Raw genomic sequence first — 27,132 nt, forward strand, 5'->3', positions numbered from 1 at the left:
AGAATCAGTGGGGAAAACCTCATATCAAAGAGAAAATCTTCCATCTGAAAGAGACAGGGAATTGTGTGGGAAACATTCAGACTGAGGGCAGTTGTAAAAGGGAGTAGCAGGATCCTAGGAAGGCTTCAATAAAGCAGCATAGGAATGCTTGTTTTGAAAGGAATATTAAAAGTGGCCAACTCTGTGAGAAATCGGCCAACCTTAGTCCGTACCAGAAAATGAAGCAATGCCTTTAAATAAGACTGTGTGTATACTGTGATGCATTTGATGCATGGCAAAGTGAGCACTAGAATGCATGTAAAAGAGCCTTGGTTACAGATTTACAGTAAACTCTGCTCTTCCAATTGCTTCCCTTAACAGGAAACTAGTAGATCCTATAAGCACTGCAGTCTCTATCCAAAGTTAACTTACATATTATATTTTATTGGTACTTATACATTTGTTTGCTGGGTTAATCCAGAAAAGATTTACTATTTTTATGGATATTTCTTTAGCAGAAGTATACCTAAAGTTCTAAAAATAGAGACGGCAAAATTATTGAAAGACTAGAGCAATGATAGAGCACAGCCTGGAAGTTACATGTGATTGTTATGACACCAATATGTCAGAATATCACTAACAACTTTAAACACAAGATCAAAGCATGTCAAAGCCACACTGGCATCAACAAAATAATCTTCAGGAAGATGCCAGTAAAACAAGATTCTTTAAATTTAAATTTAAACCAAAATTTAAATTTAAATCAAAATTTAAATTTAAATAGAAATTTAAATTTAAATTCTTTATATTATTTCATTTCTAATTAAGATATGAACATACTGTAGACTTTAAGCATAACTCTCTTAAATGCTATTTTGACATCTTTGTTCCTCAAACTGTAGATGAGAGGATTGAGCTTGGGAACCACATTAGTGTAGAAAACAGAAGAAATTTTTCCCTGGTCCACAGATCCAGAATGATTAAGATACATGAATGCCCCTGATCCGAAAAACAGGGAGATAGCCATGATGTGAGAGCTACATGTACTGAAGGCTTTTGATCTTCCTTGTGTAGATTTGATGTTTAGAATGTTGGCAAGGATGAAAATGTAAGAAATGAGGATGGTACAGCTGGGGACTGTTATGTTAATACCCACAACTATGAGAACTACAACCTCATTGACATAGGTACTGGTACAAGAAAGCTGGAGAAGGGGCAGAATGTCACACAGGTAAAAGTTAATAACATCAGCATTGCAGAAGGTCAGTCTGAGCATGCAGCCTGTGTGGGCAGAGGCTCCAGCAAACCCCATCCCATAAGCAGAGAAAGATATCACAGAACAGACCTGAGGGGACATGGTAACCTTATACAGCAGTGGATTACAGATGGCCACATAGCGATCATAGGCCATTGAGGTCAACATGTAGCATTCAGAGATGACAAAGAAGAGAAAGAAAAACAGCTGAGTCATGCACCCCACGTAAGAGATGGAATTCCTCTCAGAGATGAAGGTCATCAGCATTTTGGGACTGAAGACAGAAGAGTAGCAGAGATCGATGAAGGAGAGATTAAAGAGGAAATAGTACATGGGGGTGTGAAGGTGAGGATTGAGACCAATCAGGGCGATCAGGCCACAGTTTCCCAACACTGTGACAATGTAGATCATTAGAAACAGGCAAAAGAGGGACAGCTGGAGCTCTGGACGATCTGTCAAACCAGCAAGGACAAACTCAGTCACGAAGGAGCCATTTCTGGCCAGCATGTTTTCACTGAAAATCTGGGGAGACAGAAAAATATTTCATCAGCAGACATCCTTGTGATCTGTTTCATGCCTTTATTTGTGGTGAAGGGACCGAGATAAGCTAAATTATTTTGTGTCTCATGACCCCCAAGAGTACTACCTCAGCACACCAACATTTAGATCGGTATCACTTTTACCTATGGAGTTATTTCTCTCCTTACTGGAAAATAAAGAGCCAGAATAGCCAAATAAACTCTGCTGGCAAACTTAGTTTGGCTATCTTCCAAAGTTTCTGGTTATTTAACCTTTCACTTCCAGATTCCTATTTCTGCTTACATTATTTACTAAACACCTTTGTTCTCCAGTCATGACCAGGAAGAAATAACTCATATAGAAGAGCCATTCTCTTATTCTGATTTCCAAAAGGGCATCTGAAACAGCCTATTGAGCTTCCAGATGCCTTGCTTCAAAGAGCAAAGGAGTCAATCACTGATAATAAATTTGGGGAATATTTGTTACTCATATTCACATGTAACCACATACTCTTCTGTTTCTACACATTCTCTTCTACTGTACCCTGAATTACAGAGTTAATGCAGAGTTATAAATATGTTTCCAAAGGTGTATGAGAGAAGAAAGGATAACTGAACATGTCAGTGCTGGGTATAATATTTGCAAATAAATTTGGAAATATAACTTTTAAAACAAATTCTTATGCAATCTTTCTGTATTTGTAGCACACGTCAACATTTTATGAAAGAGCTAATCTCTCCTTTCTGGATGCTGCCACATTCTTGATGTATCACCTGGAGTTGCTGTACTTGCCAGGCTACCAGAGTGAGGATGAAGGAAGCTTAAAATCAAACAAACAGATTGGAAAGCCCCTCTGTAATTTTGTGTTATTGAAGATCATAGCGCCCATAGTTAACCTGTATAGGAGACTGGGATAGATTGAAACCAGAAAAACTTACATTTTTTTTCTTCTCGATCAACTCAGTGTTTACGCTTCATGATTCTTGCTTCTGCTAATCTGGAAGACCTAGCTTTGGAAGTGTTACACCTAAATTGATACAGCTAAAGAATCTTTTCTGGTTTGTTTTATTTTCTTAAACTGGCAAAGACCTTGAGAACAGGAGGTTCCAGGAATCACTATCATATGTAGATCAAATTTGTAGTTATTAACCATGAGGATTCAAAGGAAAGCAACATACTAGACCTTAGAGCTACCATGTCATAGAACGCACTGCATTTGCTTCAGGTTGTTCAAACTTTCAGACTTTATTTTTATTACAAATCCAGAAATGCATCTCCCTTATGCATTTGCTAAGGTAACCAAGTAGGAAGAGAAGAAATAATGATTTGTTTATGCCTCAATTCATGATGATAGATGTGAACTTCTCATCAGGGATTAAACAGTCCCCAAAGCACACAAACATAAAGTATCTAAAGTCATTATTAAATCCATTACCAGACTTGTTGACATTAATATTTAACAACTATAATTTTAATGCATTGATTTTAGTGAATAAAGCAACATTTAATAATCTTTTATAATAATTTTAATATTCTGAGTAGCACTAAGTATTCAATAATTAGTTGTTAATTTTATAAGCACAAAAATTGTTTATTCAGCTTTTTAAAATAAGAAATATTACCTATACAAAGTAGTATGCTTTGGATGACATTTTCACATACACATATAATGTACTTTCATCATACCCACCTCTTTTAGTCACACTTTCATATCTCCCTTCCCATTTTCCCCTTTCATATACCTAATAGTTCCCTTTTTCATGTCCCCTCTTCCCATATTCTGTATGTAAAAACAAAGACCTGACCCTTGCTCTTGTGAGAGCTTATTTCACTTACTATATTGACTTTTAGTTTCCTTGCAAAGGATATTTTATTCTACTTTAAAGCTGAATAAAACCTTTTGGTATACACAGACCTCAATTTTTGAGACAATGTCTCACTATGTAGATGAGGCTAGCCTGAACTTTACTATTTATTGCAAGCTAGCTTTGAACTTATTATCCTCCCACCTCATTCTTTCAAGGACTGAAGCAAGAAGCATATACCATTCTACCCAACTCACTCCATTTTCTTGATCCTGGTTGACATATAGACTGATTCCATAACATGGCTTTACGAATAATGTTCCAATACAGATCTGTATCTTGTAGAACCTGACTTTAACTTTAAAGAACACAGACTCCACAGAGATATTTTTGGCTCAATTGTAAATTCAAGTTTTTACATCATTAGGGGACTTCCTATATTGGTTTTCATTGTGACTGCACTAACTTATGTTCTCACCAAGGTTACAACTTTAATATGTTCCGTTTTTTGATGGTAATAGCTTTGGTTACAGTAAGATCAAACTTGATGTGGATTTGATTTACATTTTCTCATGGCTAAGAAGATTTTTTTTTATGAAATTATTGACTATTTGTGCCTCATCTTTTGAGAATTTTCCATTCTCATCATTTGCCCATTTACTGACTGGATTATTTGGATTTTTAGTGTAAAATTTTTGAATGCTTCATATACTCTATATATTAATCTGGTATTAGATGAATGTTAAACATCTTCTAGAGGTTGCCTTTTCTCAAAAATTAAAAATGTTTATAGATGCACAAACACACATGAATGGCTCAATATCTTAAAACAATTTGAATTTCATAGGTTTTTCTACCCAAAATATCTTTTCTCTTAAAGGATTAAGTCAGTTATAAAAAGAAAAATACTATGCATAGGATATGATTTCTGTGTAGAACTTGCAAGATGTTTGTTCCTAAAGTGAAAACCAGAATTCAATATGTGGATCTCATGGGGTGGAAGAAGAAAATTTACTTCAACAATTTACCTTCTCCCTCTTTTATCAGAATATATTCTTTTCTCATATATCTTTTTAATTTTTATTAATTAATCCAATTTATATCTCTGTCATAGTCCCTTCCTTCCTCTCTTCCCAGGCCCACCCTCTCCCCTGCATCCCCTCTTCCCCATTCCTCAGAATAGGGCAGCCCTCCTACCCAGACATCCCAGCTCATCTATTCACATGAAGGCTCAGTTCATTTTCTTCCCCTGTGGCCTGATAGGGAAGTTCCGTCAGGGGGAAGTGATCAAAAATTAGGCAAGACAGTTCATGTCACAGATACTCCCCATTCACATAACTAGTAGGACCACATGAAGCCTAAGATGCCCATCGAGCTTAAATCTTGGGATCTGTGCATTGTAGGATGTCTATCCTGTGCTATATGACTAAAATCTGCTTATAAGTGAGTACACACCATGCGTGTCTTTCTGCTTCTGGGTTACCTCACTCACGATGATCTTTTCTAGTTCCATCCATTTATCTGCAAATTTCCTGATTTCCTTGTTTTAATGGCTGAGTAGAATTCCATTGTGTAAATGTGCCATAGTTTCTTCATCCAATCTTCAGCTGAGGGACATCTGGTTGTTTTCATTTTCTGGCTATTACAAATAAAGCTGCTAGGAACATAGTTGAGAAAATGTCCTTGTATGGTGGAGCATCTTTCAGGTATGTGCCCAGGAGTGGTAAATCTGGGTTTTGAGGTATGGCTATTTCCAGTTGTCTGAGAAGGCACCAGTTGATTTCCAAAGTGGTTGTACATGTTTCCACTCTCACCAGCAATGGAGGAGGGTTCCCCTTTCTCCACATCCTTTCCAGAATGTGTTGTCACTTGAGATTTTTTTTCTTAGCCATTATGACAGATGTAAGGGAAAATGAAAATCAAAAGGACACTGAGATTCCATCTTATACCTGCAAGAATGGCTAACATAAAAAACAAGTCCCTTCTGCATTGCATTCAGACCTCCCTTTTTCTTCTGCAGGGTCCAGCCAGGTGAGTCTCTCTGACAACCCAATCCGAACCTGCTTCCAACTCCCACATCTAACACCTCATCCTAGTCCTGTAGCTGTGCCACAGCTAACATCTAGCATTCTACCAGATCCTCACCACCTATCTCCCAACCCATAGGCTCCTTCCATACTATATTCAAACTGTTCATCCAGCTAGACCTAACCCTACCTCTAGGCTTGGACCAGGAGACACATTATATACACCAACCTTGTTGCCCCTGTCCACCTGACTTCATTCCACCCAAGCCATTTCCAACCTCCGTTCCCAACCTGAACACACATCTTCTGCCCTAACCTGCTGTGTCCACATCAGACTTAGAACTAACAAAATACATCAATTAACTGAGATCATCACAAAATGCCAACTGTACGTAGTTAGCATCTTCTCACGTATTTAAAGCAGGCCCATAGGTGAAAAAGCCAGCACTTCCCTACACACGTCAGGAGAGCTGTCTGATGTGACAGTTGCAGGGTGAGCAGGTATAAAGGGTAATGCAGGGCAAAGAGGAAATAGGAGGACAATGCTATGCTTGTGGATACAGCGCCACACAGAGGAGAGGAAAAGAATGATGCTACTTGAAGAGGCCTCTGCTCTTTTCTTTTTCTTTTTTCTTATCAGTTACATTTTATTAACTCTGTATTCCAGCAGTATCCTGCTCCCTTATTCCCTGCCAATCCCACCCTCCCTCCCTCATCTCCTCCCTGCCCCATTCCAAGTCCACTGATTGAGGAGGATCTCCTCCCCTTTCATCTGACCCTGTTTTATCAGGTATCTTCAGGACTGGCTGCAAAGTCCTCCTCTGTGGCCTAGCAGGACTGCTCCTCCCTTGGGAAGGAGGTGGGGAGGTCAAAGAGCCTGCCACTAAGTTCCTGTCAGAAATAGTCCCTGTTTCCCTTTTTCTTTATGTGATGAGGCTTGATACAATGAAGGCTTTGAAGTTCACAGGAACTTACAGTCATTAACTGTCATAAAATAATAGAGACATATACAACTTCCTATATGACCAAGGTATATTATATGCATGTATATAATTTGAAAAAGAATCTTTAATAAATAAAAGTATAATGATGATTAAGTCCAAAAAGCTTTTCTTGGGAGAGATGAGAAAAGTCATGTAAGTGCTGCTATCTTCAAGAGCAGACATACAGAATGAGCAAAAGAAGGGTGCAAATAGATGGTGAAATCTCCTTGGAGACAATGACATTCCTAGAAAACTAAATTTTCAGTGCTGATGTTTTCAAGTCCTCCAACATGAGCTTAATTTCTTGAGAATTAGAAAGGGAATTTTTTTTAATAATTTTATTTTTTTCTTATCAGTTACATTTTACTAACTCTCTATCCCAGCTGTATCCCGCTCCCTCATTCCCTCCCATTCCCACCCTCCCTTATCTCCTTCCCTTTTCTAGTCCACTGATTGGGGAGGACCTCCTCCCCATTCATCTGATCCTGTTTTATCAGGTATCTTCAGGACTGGCTGCAAAGCCCTCCTCTGTGGCCTAACAGGACTGCTCCTCCCTTGGGGGTGGGGAGGTCAAAGAGCCAGCCATTGAGTTCCTGTTAGAAATAGTCCTTGTTCCCCTTACTATGGGAAACCAATTGGTTACTGAGCTACCATGGGCTACACCTGAGCAGAAGTTCTAGGTTATATCCATACATGGCTCTTGGTTGAATACCAGTCTCAGAAAAGACCCTGTGCCCAGATCTATTTGGTCCTTGTTGAGCTCCTATCCTTTCCCCAAAAGACTAACTCCCCTTCTTTCATATGATTCCCTATACTCTGCCAAAGGTGTGGTTATAAGTCTTTGTATCTGCTTTGAAAACACTGCTAGTTAGAGTCTTTCAGATGCCTTCAGTAGACTCCTGTCATACGTTCAATGCACATCCTATCTGTCTTTCTAAATGAGGATTGACCATCTTACCCCATGTCCGCTCAATTGATTATCTTTTTTAGGTGTATAGATTTCATTATGTTTATCATATCATATAGGTCTATATAAGCGAGTATATACCATGTTTGTCTTTCTCCTTCTGTGATATTTCACTCAGAATGATTTTTTCTAGATCCCACCATTTGCCTGAAAATTTCATGATTTCCTCTTTTTTGATTGCTGAGTAGTATTCCATTGTGTAAAAATACCACAATTTCTGTATCCATTCCTCCATTGTTGGACATCTGGGTTGTTTCCAGGTTCTAGCTATTACAAATAAAGCTTCTATAAACATGGTTGAGCAAATATCCCTTTTATGTACTTGAGCTAAGTTTGGGTATACACCTAGCAGTGGTATAGCTGGGTCTTGAGGAAGCACTACTCCTAATTGTCTGAGAAAGCGCCAGATAGATTTCCAGAGTGGTTGTACCAGTTTACATTCCCACCAGCAGTAGAGGAGGGTTCCCTTTTCTCCACAACCTCTCCAGCATGTGTTGTCACTTGAGTTTTTCATCTTGGCCATTAGAAAGGGAATTTTTATTAAAGGTCTCTTTCCTGAATATAAAACTTTTTTTTTCCAGAATGGCTAGTCATTTTCAGTAGATGAGCGTTACTTCCCATCAATGAAAAAATTGTTGCAGATTTAATGTTTCAGTATGAATAGATAACCCACATGAATGCATTTTTAAAATAATGCAGAAAAAACCAAGAACATAAACAAAAGAAAAAGCCAGATGTGGTGGTGCTCGCTTTAATTCCAACACTCGGATTTAGAAGTAACAGGTCACTGCAAGTTCCTGGCCAGCGTAGTGTGCAAGTATTGCATTACAGAGCTCCATGGTGAGAAAAAGAGTGCTAAAGAAGACAACTTTAGAATCAGTATCTGATTCTAAATTTTGGTTTTCTTTTTTTTTAATGTTTTTTTTCTTTATTAATTACACTTTATTCACTTTGTACCCCTCCTGTGGTTCTCTCCCTCCTCCTGTCCCAATCCCTCCCTTCCTCCACCCTCTGCATGCATGCCCCTCCCCAAGTCCACTGATAAGGGAGGACTTCTTTTCCTTCCTTCTGATCCTAGTCAATTAGGTCTCATGAGGAGTGGCTGCATTGTCTTCTTCTGTGGCCTGGTAATGCTGCTTCCCCCTCAGGGGGAGGGAGGTAATTAAAGAGCAGGCCAATCAGTTCATGTAAGAGACAGTCCCTGTTCCTATTACAATGGAACCCACTTGGATACTGAACTGCCATGGGCTACATCTGTGCAGGGGTCTTAGGTTGTCTCCATGCATAGTCCTTGGTTGGAGTATCAGTCTCAGGAAAGATCCCTGTGCTCACATTTTTTGGTTCTGTTACTCTCCTTGTGGTGTTCCTGTCCTCTCCAGATCTTACTGTTTCCCACTTCTTTCCTAAGATTCCCTGCACTCTGCCCAAAGGTTGCCCATAAGTCTCAGCATCTACATTGATAGTCTGCAGGGCAGAGCTTTTCAGAGGTCCTCTGTGTCAGGCTCCTGACTTGTTCCCTCTTTTCTCCTTCTTCTGATGTCCAGCCTCTTTGCCTTTCTGGATAGGAATCGAGCATTTTAGCAAGAGTTAATATAGAACTAATACACAGTTCTATATTGAGGAAAGAAATCAGCTCTTCTCCACAAGGAAGTGATACTATTTGAGTCTTACAATGCTCAGTATGACCACATGCATTTCCCACAATCTCACACACTGCACACTGTTCCTCCATCCAGTTTTGGAGTTTGTTTTGCTAACTCTTCTGTAACATTATTTCCTCATTCAAATCGTTCAAAGAGTGACGATTAGAAAACCAAAATTTATTTGATTTGCATTTCCCTGATAGCTAATGAGGTTGAGCATTTATTTAAGATTTCACCTTACACCCAACAGAATGGCTAAGATCAAAAACTCAAGAGACAAGACATGCTGGAGAGGCTGTGGAGAAAGGGGAACCCTCTCTAATCAAGAAGTCCTCCCTCTTCATTAGTTTCTTTAGGCGAACACATTTTAGTGGGTTTATCCTATATTATATGTCTACATGAGTGAGTATATACCGTGTGCATCTTTCTACTTCTGGGATATCTCACTCAGGATGATCTTTTCCAGATCCCACCATTTACCTTCAAATTTCATGATTTCCTTGTTTTATTATTGCTGAGTAATATTCCACTGTGTAGATATACCACAATTTGTGCATCCATTCTTCCACTGAGGGGCATCTGGGTTGTTTCCAGCTTCTGGCTATTCCAAATAAGGCTGCTATAAACATGGTTGAGCAATGTCCTTTTTGTGTGCTTGAGCCTCTTTTGGATATATGCCTAGGAGTGGTAGGGCTGGATCTTGGGGAAGCACTATTCCTAGTTGTCTAAGAAAGCGCCGGATTGATTTCCAGAGTGGTTATACAAGTTTACATTCCCACCAGCAGTGGAGGAGGGTTGGGGTCTTCTAGCAAGACTAGATTATAAGGCCACTGATTTGATGTTCTTACAGAAGCAAATTAATTGCCACATATGTGAATTCCAGAAATAAGGATGAGGCCAGATAGCTCTGCACTTTCTCACGTTTCCTAAGGTTCCATCATAGCCTGACGTAGCGTGAAGGTGCACACCAGATGTGGTCCATTGACCGGGGACAACCCCCACCCCCACCAGCCAGAACTAAGCCAAAGAGATTTCTGACCAGTGTACTTTACCTAGAACATGATACTCTGTTCCCGCAGCATAAAAGACCCACATCCTTCTGTGCTTTTGACTTTCCAGTGGTCAGCTGACTGCTTTTTCTTGCTTTGTCTCTTGAAATAATCAAGAAACACTGATCCTCCCACAGAATCTCCATTATCTTCTGGACAATTGTTTTGGCTTTTACAGCAGTTGTGGAATTCTGACAAAATTAGGTGACTAACTCTCTGAACTGATTCTGGCACATTCTCTAAAGGCAACTGCTTCCTTTTTTTTTTTTTTTTTTCTAACTCCCTGTGTGTTTGTGTGTCTTTGGTATGGTAAGTAATTAAAAAATTCTCCCCTTTATCTTAACTTCTGACACCTCCCAGAGACAAATGTTCTGCAGCAGGAAAATGCCAATAATTATTTCACGGGATGAAGTTTTATTTGTTGATCTTTTAAGAAAGTAGAAATGTTGCGCAGCGCGTGGCAACTATTTATTGTCTATGATATGATTGATTCCTGTAAAATCTAATCATTATGACACCATAATAACAATCAAAATAATTTTGCCCTCAGATAACAAAGGTTTTCCATGTCATTTCATGCTTTCTGTTTACTTGCCTTAACTTCTGTTTTCTGAATGTTTAATATGAAAAGTATTTCTTTAAGTTTTAGTAAACACTATCATATTGTTAACTGTAAAAAAATATACCGTACAGCATCTTCATAAGTTACTTATTCAACATCATCACATAATTCTACCCGCTGAAAAACTACTTACTGTCTCCATACTCCTCATCATATGGTAAACATTATTCCGTTTTTCACTGGAACCAGGCAAACTCTGTTTACCTTTTATGGTTATCCTATGCAAGTAAGGTCATTCAGTGTTTCTGTTTTCAGTGATGGACATTTCCCCTTCTATTTCCCCTTTATGCTTATCCAGTTTATTTCAAATAAGATATCTTTCAAAGAAGAAATCAAAATAGTACTCTTCCAAAACAAGTTAGGAATGGCTCATAACAATGGCAGCATTGCTGAGGCTTACGTAGATTTTTGTTTTATTATGATTTACTAAGTTAAAATAACGAGATATTATGATAGTTCTGTATTAGCTTATAGGAGCTTTGCTAAATTCCTACAGTCATGTTATGCACATTACATAGTTTCTTTCTGCTTAAAACACAGAAAAATATCTCCTAGTTCTGGGAACCCAGAGAACATCTATAAATGACTATAAATATTGTTATAGGACATTCCATTTTACTTTGTCTTGATGAAAGCATTTTTAACACCACTAGCATAGTGATAAAACTTCAAGAAGTCATTTAGATGTGAGCTTGAATTGGAACAAAAAATGGTTCTTAGTGGCAGGAAGAAATGCTGTGGCTGTTCAGGATAGAGAGAGATGTGATGTAGAGCCCCTGTCCTCAGAATGGTATAATCTAGAATGAAATGGCAAGGAAGACCATAGGATATATATCATGATTTGCAGATTCACAGGCACACAGCTGCTATGGTGCTAGTTGACAATGGTCAAGGAAGAATATCTAAGAATCTTTTAGCATAAATATAAACAAGTCTGTAAAAAATTCAAAGTCTGGAAGCTATAGAGCAATAGATTTTCATGTTAAATATATGCCGACCTATGAAAAAAATCGCCGAAGATTAATAATGAGCTTAAAAGATTTACTAAAACAAGCAAGGTATCTAAAATGAGTAAAGCAAGAAAAATAATACCTGGTGAATTGAGTTACTTTGATGGTGTATTTTATAATGGAAGTTTATAAATAGAAACTTTCTATGAAAATTAAATATTTACATGAAGGTTAATTATACATATTGTCTACATGACTAATAATGACTAATTATGCTAAGAAGAGGTTACAGACACAACTAATAAGATCATTTTTTGTGATAATATCACAATAAGAGTATCATTAAGCATGCTATCTTAGAGTTTCATTGCCATGAACAGACATCATGACCAATGTAGCTCTTATAAAGGAAAATATTTAATTGGGTCTAGCTTAAAATTTCAGGGGTTTAGTTTATTATCATCATGACTGGAAACATGGCTTAATTCAGGCAAATATAGTGCTAAAAAAGGGCTGAGAGTTCTACATCTTGATTCACAGGTAACAGGAGACCGCATGCCACATTGGCATAGCTTGAGCATAGGATACTTCAAAGCCCACCCCTTGCAGTGACACACTTCTTCCAGCAAGGCCATACTTCCTAATAGTGCCACTCTCTGTGGGTCAAGCTTTCACATTCATGAGTCTATGGGGCCATTCCTATTCAAACTGCCATGCATGCCTAGAAAAAGTATGGCTTTAAAGAGGTAAAAGACAATTTCCTATCTTCTGCGGTATCACTGTAGAATATGAGTGATCATTTCCAGCTACTGAGAGATATATTCTTATAATTTCTTAGAGTTGATTGTGGTCTGACACATACTAAGGTGGAATATTGCTAATAGAAACAGAATTCAGGCACTCATCCTTTTCTGCTTGGAAATTTCTGACCCGTTTATGTTCTCTTAAATATCAAAACTGTTCATTATGTATATTATTTGGTTCTAGTATATATATATAAATGACCCACACGTCATGTAACATAAGCAAGCAATTGCGATGGAAGTATTTATAGACAGTTTTGTGAGATAAGAGAAAACATAAGATGAAGAAAAGTCAAGGGTTATAGAAAATCAAAGGCCTTTATTTTTTTTTTTTTAAGAATGCTCTCTTCTTGTTTCTTATTTTTCTGTTACAGGATGAGGGGAAGGAGACATGGCAAAGAGGTATATATTGTCATATATTTGAAGACAAGCTGAAGACAAAGCCACCAATGTTTTGTGCCTACTACAGAATTAGGATAAAATAATAGATGCAAGGTAATCTGGTTTAAAATAATAGATAGATAGATAGATAGATAGATAGATAGATAGATGCTCCAGGAAGAGGAATAAAGGCTGTTTTCTGGACACAGATTAATGAATGCAGTGAGCAGGAACACCATGTGTTATTGGGAAATCTCCTTGCTTGTCTCCTTAATGCAACTTGTTTAAAGGTTTTGAAGCTTGCAGGAATCATGAAACCTAGACATTTCTACAGCAAAAACACCCTTTTCTGGGAGAATCTATCTCAGGCATAGACCAGAAAAGCTATGCTGAAGTCTTGAGGAGAAGATGCCACCAAGAGATAGTGAGACTTTCTGATGTGAATGATACTTTTTGACACAGAATTAAAGTTTCTTGTTTAGAACTTCATTGGATAAGGGTTAGAAAATAAAATTGGTTAGTTAAAAGCTATGTGCTTTTGAATGGTAAATATTTCTTTACACATGGAACTTATGTTTTTTGAAAAAACTTATTTAGAGCAAGTTTGACATCCCTATTCCTTAGGCTATAGATCATGGGATTCAACATGGGCACAATAGTGGTATAAAACACAGAGGACACTTTGCCTTTGTCTTTGGAGTTGACTGAGAAGGGCTGTAGGTACATGAATGCCAGGGAACCAAAGAAGACAGCAACGGCAGAGAAGTGGGAGCTACAGGTGCTGAAGGCTTTGAATCTTCCCTCGGTGGATTTGATACGGAGGATGCAAGCAATTATGAAGATGTAAGAACCCAGGATGGTCAGGGTTGGAATAAAAATATTGAAAGTACTAAGGCATAGGAGTACTACCTCATTGACATAAGTACTGGAGCAGGCAAGCTCCATCAATGGAAAAAGATCACAGAAGTAATGGTTTATTATATTAGCCTTACAGAAAACCACTCCTAGCATGCAGAGAGTATGAACTGCTGCACCGATGATGCCCATGCCATACACGCCAACTACCATCCAGGAACAGACTTGGTAAGACATGGTGACATTGTAGAGCAAGGGATTACAAATCGCAATGTAGCGGTCATATGCCATTGCAGCCAGCATGTGACACTCTGATATAACAAAAGAAATGAAGAAATAGAGCTGAGTCATACATTCCTGATAAGTGATGATGTTCTTCTCTGACACAAAGTTCACCAGCATCTTCGGAGTAATGACAGTGGAATAACAGAGGTCAATGAAGGACAGACTGCTGAGGAAGAAGTACATGGGGGTGTGCAGGTGGGAGCTGAGCAGGATCAGGATGATCATGCCCAGGTTGCCCAGCACCGTAAACAGGTAGATTGCAAGGAAGATGAGGAATAGGGGCAGCTGCAGCTCTGGTTGGTCTGTTAACCCAGCAAGGATAAACTCAGTCACTGAGGAATTTCTTTCTGCCATTTGGCCCTGGATGTTATATGTAGGAAGTGAGAAAAAAAGATTGTTTATTTTACTGCTCTTAATATGGCATTGAATTCAAGTTTTTCATTCTGGTGTTTCTTGTTTCCAACAGTTCTTCATGTATGTTACAAGTTAAAGAATTTAAAATGAAACATACAAATACATATCTGATGTCCATGTCTAGTTGTATTCCATGAACACCCAAAAAACTGGTATAATACATTTAATGAAGTTTTCTAGCTATTCCCCATAATGATCTCATAATTATTGCATTATACTACAATGTCAGAATCATCCAGGACCTCCCCAACAATTTCTGTTAAAAACTTTCACCATATGTTAATGAATGAACCAATATTATCATATACATTCAATATTTTAGTGTAGAACCTAGCCATAGAAAGTAAACAAGACACTGAAAATCTCCTCTAATTATAAACGGAGAAATGTAACTATTTCTAATTCTTAGTAATGTAGTATTCTGTATAGAAAATTCTGGTCAATATGTAAAGAAATTTGAAGAAACATTTACATGGTCAGTAAATGTTAGAACAAAAGATTAAAAGTCAAACTCAACAACTATTAAATTCATTAAACTATATTAAATTGTAATTTGTTTACATGTACATTAAATTAGAATTAAATTAAATTAGAATTGCTAAGTTCTATGGAATGGAATTAAAGACATACAGAAAAAAAGGTATCCATGATCATGAGTCAATGAAAATCTTTCAAAATAGACATACTTTTCAGATCAATCTCTAAACTCAATGAAAAATCACTATCAATTTCCTAGTTTTTTTTTAAATCTGCTTACACATGAATCATTATGCTCCCATGAAAATTATGTGACCCAAGAAAGTCAGAACTAACTTAAATGGGAGAATAATGACCTCAGGCTCTCTCCTCTTGAATCTCACTATAATACTGTAAGAGTCTTCATAGTATAGTAACGTTGTAAGAATAGATGTGCCAATCAATACAACGTGTTTGACATCCCAGAAGCAAACTTACATCTATAAGCTTTGTGTATAAGGTCTTTTTGATAAATCATTGTAGAAATACTTTAAATCATATGGCATGGGTACTTAGATGGATACTTTTTATTAATATGCAACTGTTTCTAATACCATTCAAACAAGTGAAATCAAAATGGCCCACTGGAAGTAAATAAAACAGATAAAGATATATCAATATTGAAAAAATCATAACCAAAATTTTACAAAATTGGGATTGCTAATCTTTCCTAGCTAAGTAACTAAAATTAGAGGCTGTTGTACAAAATTTGTGAAGTGAACATTACGTAAAGTCTGAAAACATGGCATATAGAATGGAAAAAAATTAAGATATGAGAACAAATTTTAGCTAATGTACTTTAAAAACTAGTGCAGTATAACAACTAAAAGGTCAAATGATGCAATTTATAATGGCTAGAACATGGGAATAGCCATTTCATATCTGGTGATATGAAATGTAACTAATAAGTGATGGAAACTCTGTGCTTTCTTATTCTATATTAAGACAATTCAAATCACAAAATAGTTAAATAACATTTCAGGCTTATCAGGATGATTGCAATGAAAGCTGTATTACAAGAAAATAAAGACAGTGGAATCCTCATGCATTTTTGGTGGTGCTTTAAAATATTACAGACTGAAAGACAACTTAAAATACTTCAAAATAAAAACTATAGAGGTATCATAGAGGTAGCCCAGAAATTTTAGTCTATTATATACCTACGAGAATTGAAAACATACATTCATACAAAAATTTATACAGTAGTGGTTAAATGTAAGTACTGATGACATCACAAAGTTGAAAAAAAACCCAAATGTTCATCCATGGCTGTATGGAGAGACAAGGCATACTTTTTCTGTTAAATGGACCACCATTCTGCAATAAAAGAAGCTTCAAGTTCTTAAATCTTATCTTCAAAGAGCCTGAAACACTGTAAGTGAAAGGAATGAAGAAAGTAAGGCAATTTATTGCCAGGGGACATTTTATGAAGTATTAAGAACAGGCCAACCATAATGCAGAAAGCAGCCTAACGTCTTCAGGGTACTGTAGTAATGAAGTAAAGATACTGATGTAATTGTTCATAGTTACAGAGTTTTATTTAGAATGGAGATGAAAATGTTTTACAACAGAACATAGTGAGGGTTGAATAACTCAGTGGACATGTTAGAATACTGAATGGCATTGAAGATTCCATTATTTTATAATATGCTACGCTATAATATAGATGTTATAGAAATTAAGAACAAAATAGAGCACTGACTAGCCTGACCAGAAGTATTCCACTATATCCTGATAGAGTCCTGCCTGGACGCTCTTCCCATCTACTCTCTACCTGGTGTGCACTTCTTAATTTATAACAAATAGCAGGTTTTCTCAATGTTGTGGTATTTCTCTGAAACACAGTCAACAATAACTGTTGTCTTCACTCATGAATCAATCCTATCAGATGGTGTGTTTGTCGCTCTAAGGCAAAATAAAGAAAATAAACACTATCAATGCAATAGGAGTTCATAACAGAAGGTACATGCACTAGCTTTCTTCTGTGTCTTTTATCTAAGAAAAGCCAGAAAGCACAGTCAGCAGTTAAACACCAGGCCAGAGGAGGCTGCTGGACTTTCAATTTCTCAACCTCAACATACTTACACCAAAACAACTTCTGGTCACTAACCACTGTACAATGTCGTATTATATCATTCCAGCACAAAACATAAAACATACAAAGACACATGCTAAAATATGTGTTTCCATAGTTTCCACTGTGTCACTGGCTATCTGTTAGTTATTTTCTGCTCCATGCCTCTGGCAATGATGTGCTGGATCCATTATGACTTCCTGTGTCATTGTAGACTTGAAACTTGTCATGTGTGTCTGGCCCATCTCAACTGACTAATTGCACTGAAGTCTGACATTGACTCATACATTCTACTGCTTCCTGCTCCTTAAACAACACTTTCATGTTTGCATGCCTTTGACCTTGGTGGACAATTACAAACATCTTCAACTGTATCCATTGTTTTGTTCTCTCTTTACCTCAGTGGTTCTCAACCTTCCTAATGCTGTGGCTCTTTAATACAGTTCCTCACGTGATGGTGAGAGAATCTTGTCTTGAAAAAAAAAAATCTTATCAAGAAGTTAGCTTATACTCATATGCAAAAGTATTATCAAAATTTATAGAAAATAATAATCACTACTTACATGATATTACTATTTCAAACACATATTGTCTGGATGTGAATGTGACCTGATAGATAAAACCATTCAATAGTGATAAACTGAAATGTTTTAGGTGATGAGTGTAAAGACAGGCAAACACAAAGCTATCACTTCTCAGACTACTTCAATCCTGAAGGAGAGAAGGAGGTAAACGTGATTGCATAATATTCAAAGTCAAAAGCTAAAATAACAGTTTTCATGTTCAATATTATGGATCTATAAAATTCATCAAAACATATCAAGAATTTAAATGTTTTGTTAAAACAAACAAGGTGCCTAAATGAGTGAAGAGATAGGAACATAAAATAAAGAGTTCCTTGGTGACTTGTGCTAAAGTGGAGGTATGGTTTAGATAGAGCATTGTAAGTTACACCTATGCAGGCAGATTGAGTGTTTATGCTAAAATTAGTTATACTCAGTATCTTGCCGATCAGCAGCACAAATAGGGATAGAATGAATTATGTTGCCTCAGAGGAGATAGTAGAGCCAATTAGATATATTTTGTTAGCATCAAACCCATCTAACTACTAAGTATACATGGAAAAAGTTAGGTTTAAACATATTTTTCCTGCCTTCTAAAATGTCTCTTCAAAATATTAGTGACCATTTTCAGCTACTTTCCTAAAGTATCTAGAAACTGGGTCTCAGATTGTCTACCTCATTCTGAGTTGGAACAGTGCTAGGAGAAACTAAGGTACTCACCTTTTCTCTACTTGGAAACTTCTATCCCAGTTCTATGTGGCCTTTAGAGCCAGAACCCTTCACAAGAAATAACCCTGTAGTAGATAATGATAGTTCAAAATCAATCCTCCAGTCTCTTGTGTACTCAGTAGAGCAGTACACAGATTTCAACTTCTACGTCGTTCACATATTATGAATCAAGTGCCAAGATTCATGTCCCAAATTCTCAAATCACTTAGTGAAATAAAGTTAAGGTAGTTTTGATTTAAAAAGAAGTGTCAATATAAATATATTCATACATATGGCATATATATATATATCATAAGTGTGAGCTGTGTAGAATAATGGGAAAACTAAGAGCAATTAAAATTTTATCTTCAATTCCCTCTGTGACACTCTTGTTTCCCTAATGTGTAATTATTTCTGTTTTGAAACAGCCAAACTTTGGGCAGAATGAAGGGAACCTTATGGAAGAAAGAGGAGATAGAAAGACCTGGAGGGGACAGGAGCTCTAGAAGAAGACCAACAGAGCCAAGAAATATGAGCCAAGGGGCCCTGCAGAGACTGATGAATCAACCACACTCCATGCATGGAGAGGACCTAGACCTCTGCTCAGATGTAGCCTATGGGCAGCTCAGTCACTCCTACTAAGGGGAGAAGGGGCAGTCTTTGTCATGAACTCAGTTACCTGCTATTTGTTCACTTCCTCTGGCAGGATGGGCTTACTAGTCCACAGAGAAAGAAGATCCAGTCTTAATGAGGCCTGATAGGCTAAAGTTAAATAGTAGAATAGGAGAACCTCATCTATCAGTGGACTAGGAGAGGGGAATAGGAAAAGGATGGGACCAGATCGGGAGCAGATGAGAAAAGTGGCTATGCCCGGGATACAAAATAAATTCTAAATAATAATAATAATAATAATAATAAATGGAAAAACAACATTGGGAAACAAAAATACATCAGAAATTTTTATTCAGTACGTTAAAAAGTAAATTATATTTAATGTTTTATTCAGTGTTCATTGACATAATTTTGAGGTAAGAGTTGCAATAAAATTTTAAATCAAATTAGTTTTGGATTATTTTAAATGGATGGCTATAAGGCTTTCAACTACTTTCTGAAGACCGTTTTTTAAACTGATGAAATATACCCCTTAAATTTTAAAGATCAAAACCATTGTAACAGAATAAATCACGATGCACATTGCTCATTAATGATGACCAAACCTTAGAATTAGACATGTGATCCAACAGAAAGATCAGCTTTAAACTACTGAGCAAAAGCATCACTGCTATAGCATGTGTGATGATATAGTGGTGGGCCTGACTACACCCAGGTGTGGTAAGACATGCAGAACAACTAACCATTCACATTTAGCCCTAAAATTCTCGAGTATGTAGAGTCAAGATGCCTTTTCTAGGTGGAGAGTGATGGTGAAGAAATGAAACACTTTTGATATAAGTTAACGTACAAACCAAGATGAATATTCTCTGCAATTGTAATCAATGCTGTAGCAGAACTGCAAGAGAAAATCTCAGCAAAAAGTTAAAATGAAATACATCCAGCTATAAGGCAAGTAATAAAGCTGTTCCTACTTATAAAGGTCATAATCTTTTATGTAGAAATTGAACTAATTTACTGAAAACTATTTGGAACTAGTTTTAAATATCAATAAGATTAATAGGAAAGCTCAACAATCAGGTAATGCCTTCAAAATTATGAAAAGTTATTAAGTATTCATGAATAATATAAAAGCAATATAAGAAATCACTCTTAAAATTATGAAGCATTACTGAAAGAGATTAAAGACTTACATAAATGGAAACTGCTCATGTTTATGAATCAAAAGATTAAACATTGTAAAATTTGTAATACTGCCTAAATTAAACTTTTAATTCAGTTCACTGTCTATTGCAATACATGCTCTGTTTTGTTTTTTTTTTCTTTCAGTTATTGAACTATGGAGCCTAAAATTTTCATAAATACTCTGGACCTCTGGGCAGAGTCCAGAGTAATTAGAAGAAGCTAAAATTACAGTAATGAACTTTAAAATTCCACACTTCTCCATTTGAAATTTAACCCAGTGTTACAGTAATGAAGATTATGTAGTGTTGCCATTAATACAGGTGTACAGATTAATGAAGTATACCACACCTAGAATTTAACTTACTTCTATGTAGAATTAGATTGATGTAAGGGTTTCTTCACAATTCAATGGATATAAATTTTTATTCAGCAAATGATAGAAGTATAATTAGAGAGATAGTTGTAACTAATATGTAAGCTTTTCTCAAGTAAACACCAAAAACAGTTCAAGCTGAATCCTAGAACTAAGTTGAAAAGCTAAAGCCTGAAAGATACTGTGAAAAAGGCAAAAGGTAAATTATCACAATATTTGATTTGGTAATCCTTCTTAGATAAGATGCCAAAAATTGAGTTATTGTACAAAATAGTAAACTGAATTTTAAAAAATGTTTTGAAACTGTACTGTAACCCCCTCTCTAATAATAGTAGCTATTGCCATCACTCTTGGCTGCCCACCGGAACTTGATGGTAAGACTCTATTGTTGCAGACAACACACATTTTGATCTAAGAACATGGAGAAATAGTCAACACTGACCAGAAAGACCTATTCCTAGAGACCAGCTCTCATAGTATTAGGATGTACTGTGTCGGTGGCTTGTGGAGTGGAGTTAGGGTTTCTATTGCTACGTTAAACATCATGAGCAAGTCTTAGTTCACTCTGCAGCTTATACGTCCATAATCTAGAGAAGTCAGGGCAGGAAGTTGGAGCAAGAAGTCAGCATAGGAACTTGGAGACATGAACTGAAATTGAGGCCATGGAGGAAAGCTACTCACAGGCTTTGTCCTTTTGGCTTGCTCAGTCTCTGCATTTTTATAGCTCCCAGGACAACTGGCCCATGGCTTATATCACCCACAGTGAACCTACCCTTTCAAATCAATTGTCAATGAAGAAAATGTATGATAGGTTTGCCTAAACCCAAATCAGGTGATGGCATTTTCTCTGTTGAGTTTCCCACTTCCCATATGACTCTAGCTTGTGTCAAATAAAACTCGCTAGCACAGGGAGAATGCCATCAATAATCTTACCTAGCTGTGAACTAGAATTATAACTGGCATGGAAACCTGTCTACCAGTGCCACGGTTGAAAGAAGGTAATAGGGAAACCACCTACTTTCTAGTGGGTTTATGGGTTGTTTCCCAAGAGAAAACACTTCCCCGGTGTAAAACACATTGTTGGGAACCTCACGGGCCCAGCAGGAAACCATATTATTATTTTTTTTCTAAGTAGACAAAATATCAAACTGCCATATAAATTCTGAACTTTGTACCCAAAGATGTACTCTCTCAGAACTCATCAGAGACATTTCCTTGTGTAGCAGGAGGGGGTTAACACAGAAACTCGTGATTGTTTGAAGTGTAGAGGATGTGTCTCTACGCAGTGCTCAGGCACAGAGGGGACATCTGAACAACGACCTGCCCCATGCTCAGGGGTCATCATGGAAGAGGTGGACAAACAGTGTTCCTAGGCATGACAAGACTGCTGCAGAAAGGTTCTCAGAGCCAGAGGGAATGGAGAGCACCAAGGAAAGAAGGCATTCCAGACACCACAGGACTGAAGCCCATGTGAACTCAGAGAGTATGGCAGCATGCATAGGGCCTGCACAAATTAAAGTTAGGCAGGATCCCAGCTCTGAAAGGGAGGAGTGGATGATAAAAGCTGCCATTCCAAACCAAGAAGCCATCTCTAATTGACAATTGCTTGCAAAAGAAAAAAATCAGTTTTCTCCAATTTAATCTCACTGGGTATATAAACCACACTTAAGGGTAGGCCTCATGCTGCACAGTAGATGAGCAGCACAACATGAACTCTGAGGTTTTTTTTCCTCATATTGCTCTTTATGAGCATTAAAAAAAAAACTTACTGGTCTATTACTTAAATACTGTGGTTTAGAATTGCATGTTTTTATGGCTTTTGTTTTTTCTGGTGTGTGTGTGTGTGTGTGTGTTTCTTGTATTTTTTAATTGTTTTTTTTTAAACTCTGTTTTTGTTTTCTAAAGAGATAGAGAGAAGGTATGGTATTTGATGAGTGAAGTGGGGAGGATCTAGGAGGAGATGGGAGAGGGGGAACCACAATCAAAATATATTGTATAAATTTTCAATTAAAAAAACCCAGGAATTTGAGAAAAGGACTTATAGGGAGGAGAGAATAATAGGATGGGAGGAATATTAGAGAGTAATATTAGAAGATAAGTAAGAATGCCACATTACATGAGTGATACATCTGTGGGAATAATAGTAATTTCTTTATGATGCAAGATCATCCATTTCACAAAGATGTTCTCACCAACATGAAGCAGAAAACATTGATGATGAAGTCACATAAGAGTGCCAAAGAGCTGAAAGACCCTACCGCCTTGAAATGCCCTAGCGACCACAGTGTCACAACCCCATGTTCCACAGCTTCATTGTAATTCTGGTGTGAAGAGCCTGCTGCACTGGGGGTCATATACCAGCATCGCACATGCAAATGCATAAAGTGTGTGATGGTTGATAATGAGCATGAATGGCTAAGCTACTGGTTTCTCAGTTTACTATGGACTATACCATACCGTGCTTTCGCTCCTTCTAACACAAACAGATTAAACTGTAACCCAACAAGCCATGCTATTCCAGCACTAGCTTCATGTGCTCTGTGCCTCTATGTCCCCGACTGCATCAAGAACTGCCGGAAGGTGCTTTATGTTATATACAATAATCTGTGGCTGTGCAAGTTTACCATGAAGAAATTGCTGGCGCATTTCTTGGAAAATGTCTGTGGTTTAGAAGCTCTGGGTACTGTTCTGTTCCATTCAAACAGTCTCATGGTGAGATACATTGCCAAAATATGAATTTCACATAAAATCTTTGATTGTTTAATTTACTAAATATTTTTAAAAGGGGAGTCAGCTTTCATCTCTATTTAAACATAACACACATGAATGTGTAAACAAAATTCATGCTTTAAAAACTCTGAAAGTCTATATAATTTTGTGCATACTTTTATTTTCTGTAATTATTCCCAAGAAAGCCACCGTCCATGATGTGCTCCTTGATTCACTGAGTTGAATCACACAGTCACATCTGCTCTGCAGCTGACTTCAAGTCCTTGGCTTTGATTCCACCAGAACAGAGAGACCTCTGCCAGCTTTGCCAGCATCTGACTTGGCTGCCCAGATACTGCAGCCAACAGAGATCACTTACAGTTGGGAGGAACAACACAGAACATGAGTCATCCACAGACTTATTCTCTTTTATAATCAGTTTTACATATGAAAAAAAAATTCCATTACTCATAAAAGAGAATCTGGGATGACATTGTCCTTTATTTATACTAATTTTACAGAAACAGGAACACACAATTTAGAAGGAAAAATAAAGCCCAGAGTCAATGATATAATATAATGCTCAAAACTTTCCTATTAGTTAGATTGAACACAGAGGATGTTCTTAGTGAGCAAGCTTTTTTACAGAGGTGTACAACATTTTATATCATTTTTAGGTAGTACATTTGCAGCACTCAACTATGAAAAACAAATTCCCCACCTTTGACTATCTTCTATTGCTTCTCCGTGCAAACCATGCAGAGGTAAAGAAGAGCAACTGTTTTAAATCACAACATCTGTGCCTGTGAAACTTCATCATGAAGAAATTGCTGACACATTTCTTGGGAAATGTCTATGATTGAACACCATGAGAAAACTTACAGAGTCAACTAACCTGGGCCCATGGGGGTTCACAGAGACTAAGCCACCAACCAATGAGCATGCATGGGCTGGGCATACCAATTTTCTGCACATATGTGGCAGATGTGCAGCTTGGTCATCATGTGGGTCCCTAAGCAATGGGAGTAGTGACTATCTCTGACACTTTCTTGCTTTTGGATCCCATTTCCCTAGTTGGGCTGCCTTGTCTGGCCTACCTGGGAGAGGAAGCTGGTAGTCCTGCTGAGACTTGATGTGCCAGGGGGTGTTGGTACCTATGGGGGCCCTCCCTTCTTGGAGAAAAAAAAAAGGGGGGTTGGGAGAAGTAGGGCATGAGAATGGGACTGGGAGGAGAGGAGAAAGGGATCACAATCAAGCTGTAAAGTGAGCAAAGAAATCAATTAATGAAAAAACCCTCAGGGTACTACTGTTCTGTTTCGTTCAGTTTCATGGTCAGACACATTGCCAGAATTTCACGTTTTGCATTTTAAAAAGAAGCAGAAATTCAGTATTTCAATAAGAATTTTCTGACCTTCCCTTGCTGGTATGATTGTAACTTTATAGTTGCTCCCTAGAAGGGGGCAGGTCTTCCAGGAAGTTTGACTGCAGCTGCTTTCAGTTTCTTTACAGCTACCGTAAGAGGCAGCAGGAGCAGCTGCAGCAGGGACTTGTGGCTGCAGAGACTTGGTGCATGCTCTGTGTTCTATCTGGGAAGAATCCTACTGCTGCTTCTAAAGGGTAAGAGCCTATTCCATCCAATACCACAAGGTGTTGTGACTTTTAAGTGTAAAGCTGTAGGGTCTGCGGTGGGGTGGAAAAGCATCCTGGTGTGTGAGCCCAGAGAGTTTTTCTAGGTTGATGGTACTTAAAGGATCTCAATTTCTGTTCATGTCTCCCTCCCTCCTTCCCATCCTCCCTCCACCTCCTCCTTTTTCTCCTTCTTACCCCCTTCTTTTTCTCTGACCTACCTTTTCTTCTTACTCTTCCTCCAACTCACAAACGTGTTTCTTCGTTTTGGTTTTGCTTTTGCTTTTGCTTCTGGGTTTCAGGTAAGTTTGACCTATGGCAGTGCAGCATTAACTCTCCATTCACCCTGATGCGTCGCTGCCCATTTACCCTTCCTCTTACACATCTGAGTAATAGAAGTTGCGCCTTTTGTAAATACCTGGCACTGAAGGTCTTGGATGGAGAAAATATCTATTTTTATTCGAGGTTTTTCACTCCACAGTCCCTTTGGCTGGCTTGAAGCACAGATTCTTCCTCTCCCTGAAGCAACAGTAAACAACAGGGAGTGGTCAGCTGACTCACCCAGCTCTGTGCCTACAGTCCAGCTGGTTTTGTCCTGACTGTTGGATCCCTAGCTGCATCTAGTTTAAGGCTGTAACTTTGGTCACCTCAAGAGCCAGACTTCAGGGCCTTTGAACACTTGCCACAACTGACTGAGGATGAGTCAGGGAAAGGGTTGAGACACCCAGTGAGGGCAATTTGTTCTGAGGTTGGAATCAGGAAATAGATACTTCATTGTAGTTGATGCCTCTCTTGTCTCGCAGCCTTCCGCAGTGGCCACTGCCAGCCTGAAATCTCCGCTGCCAGACACTGTAGATCCTTCGTCTCTGTTACTCCTGGGTGCATCTCCCACTCTGAACTTCTTGCTGGAGTCAGTAGGAATTCTTTCCCCACATCCTAGGCTCCTCAGCCTATTGCCAAGGAATCTTTTCCCCTGTGCTTACTGTCCTCATCCTCCTCCTTGCTTAGCTAATTCCTCTGTGTTGCTGGCCAGATCAGAGCCACTTAATGCTGTCAGACACTTCCAATTGCTCAAGTAACAGGTTGTAGAGCATGGCCCATTTTTTGATAGATTCGTATGACTAATGTAAGTTGTATAGGAAACACCACTGATATCAGACGGAGGGTCTCCAGTGAGACTAAGGAGGTGTCCCTAGCCTTCAGTATAGTCTAGGATAGATATGGAACTCGGGATATTGTACAAGCAGCCAAGTCCTGTTGCACTCCAGTCTAAGGGTGTTTTAAATTACCAATATGATCAGCTGGAACATAGAAAGGACATAGAAAGGAAACATAGAGTTCCTTCTACGGAACTTCAAAGGAACATAGAATTCCTTCCCCAAAGCTGAAGGAACTCTAGCCCACTCGAAGCATGTGGTTCTGGCAGGACTTACCCTTCTCCCTAGTTCCCTCTACCATACTAAAATCTGTTAGATTATATTCCTAAAGTTAGCTCCCAAGGTCTATTTATTCCCTTGTTTGGCAAATTTCTCCTCCTGAGGCTGACAGCCAAGGTCTGGCTATCAAATTATAGAAGTTCAACAATCAAAAGCCCCCTTAGGCTCACCTAATTAACATGCCCCATTAAAATTAAACACCTCATCCTAAAACAGACTTTACCCTTTTACCTTTTTAAATCATCATTTTCTTATGTGCCCCATCTGCCTCCTCTCTATCCAGAAAAAGTCCTTTGTCCCTCTGTGGGACAAATATCTCTTACCCCTCCCCCTTACCTCTTCTCTCCCCTCTCCCTTGTTAACTTCCCATTCTCCCTCTTCCTCTATCTCCTGTCCTTGTCCCTTATCCCACTATCCCTCTGGTACAAATGAATCTCCTTTGTCTTTGGTCTTGGAGTGTCTTGAGCTGACTTTGAGGTCCCCTACAAAAGTCTTAGACATCCTTGATTGGCATTGCTCATGGATGGGAAGCTGATCTTTCAAGAGAGCTTTCCAGTGTGTATACCTGAAAGAGAAGCCTGGACTTCTAGGAGACTGGAGCTCATCACTGGACAAGCATGTTGTGTGTTCTGAGAGTGAGTAAGAGGAGTATGATACAGGATGTCAATTGAATTACACTGGTATTCATGTGAAAACTTAGCAATAGGGACTAAAGAGAGACTGCATCATTTAAAGCTCTGTCTTTTTTTCTGGAGGATCAGAATGCAAGTCCCAGGTCCTACATGGCAGCTCA

The 27,132-nt window shown here is 38.1% G+C and overlaps 3 protein-coding genes and 1 pseudogene across 4 annotated transcripts in view; 1 reads left to right on the plus strand and 3 right to left on the minus strand.

The window, feature by feature from the left end:
• On the minus strand, positions 1 to 25,241 carry LOC110561342 (olfactory receptor 8B3-like). Its single transcript, XM_021657721.2, has 2 exons — positions 25,125 to 25,241; positions 1 to 1,756 (listed from the first exon to the last, which is right to left on the minus strand). The coding sequence occupies exon 2, from the start codon at positions 1,739 to 1,741 to the stop codon at positions 803 to 805; it is 939 nt and encodes a 312-aa protein (XP_021513396.1). The 5' UTR covers positions 1,742 to 1,756; positions 25,125 to 25,241; the 3' UTR covers positions 1 to 802.
• The window catches only part of LOC110561338 (selenoprotein K-like), a 61,702-nt pseudogene extending 36,441 nt beyond the window's left edge, over positions 1 to 25,261 (minus strand).
• LOC110561350 (olfactory receptor 8G50) lies at positions 13,541 to 14,483 on the minus strand. The gene has a single exon (XM_021657730.2). The coding sequence runs from the start codon at positions 14,475 to 14,477 to the stop codon at positions 13,554 to 13,556; it is 924 nt and encodes a 307-aa protein (XP_021513405.1). The 5' UTR covers positions 14,478 to 14,483; the 3' UTR covers positions 13,541 to 13,553.
• LOC110561353 (von Willebrand factor A domain-containing protein 5A) overlaps positions 24,752 to 27,132 on the plus strand; it is a 27,493-nt gene continuing 25,112 nt past the window's right edge. For both annotated transcript variants that reach the window (XM_021657737.2, XM_021657738.2), the window contains exon 1: positions 24,752 to 24,894. The gene's annotated coding sequence lies outside the window, so the exon portion shown is untranslated. The remainder of the gene's footprint in view (positions 24,895 to 27,132) is intronic.

The sequence above is a fragment of the Meriones unguiculatus genome, chromosome 1 (assembly GCF_030254825.1).
Source record: "Meriones unguiculatus strain TT.TT164.6M chromosome 1, Bangor_MerUng_6.1, whole genome shotgun sequence".
In the NCBI taxonomy this organism is placed as follows: domain Eukaryota; kingdom Metazoa; phylum Chordata; class Mammalia; order Rodentia; family Muridae; genus Meriones; species Meriones unguiculatus.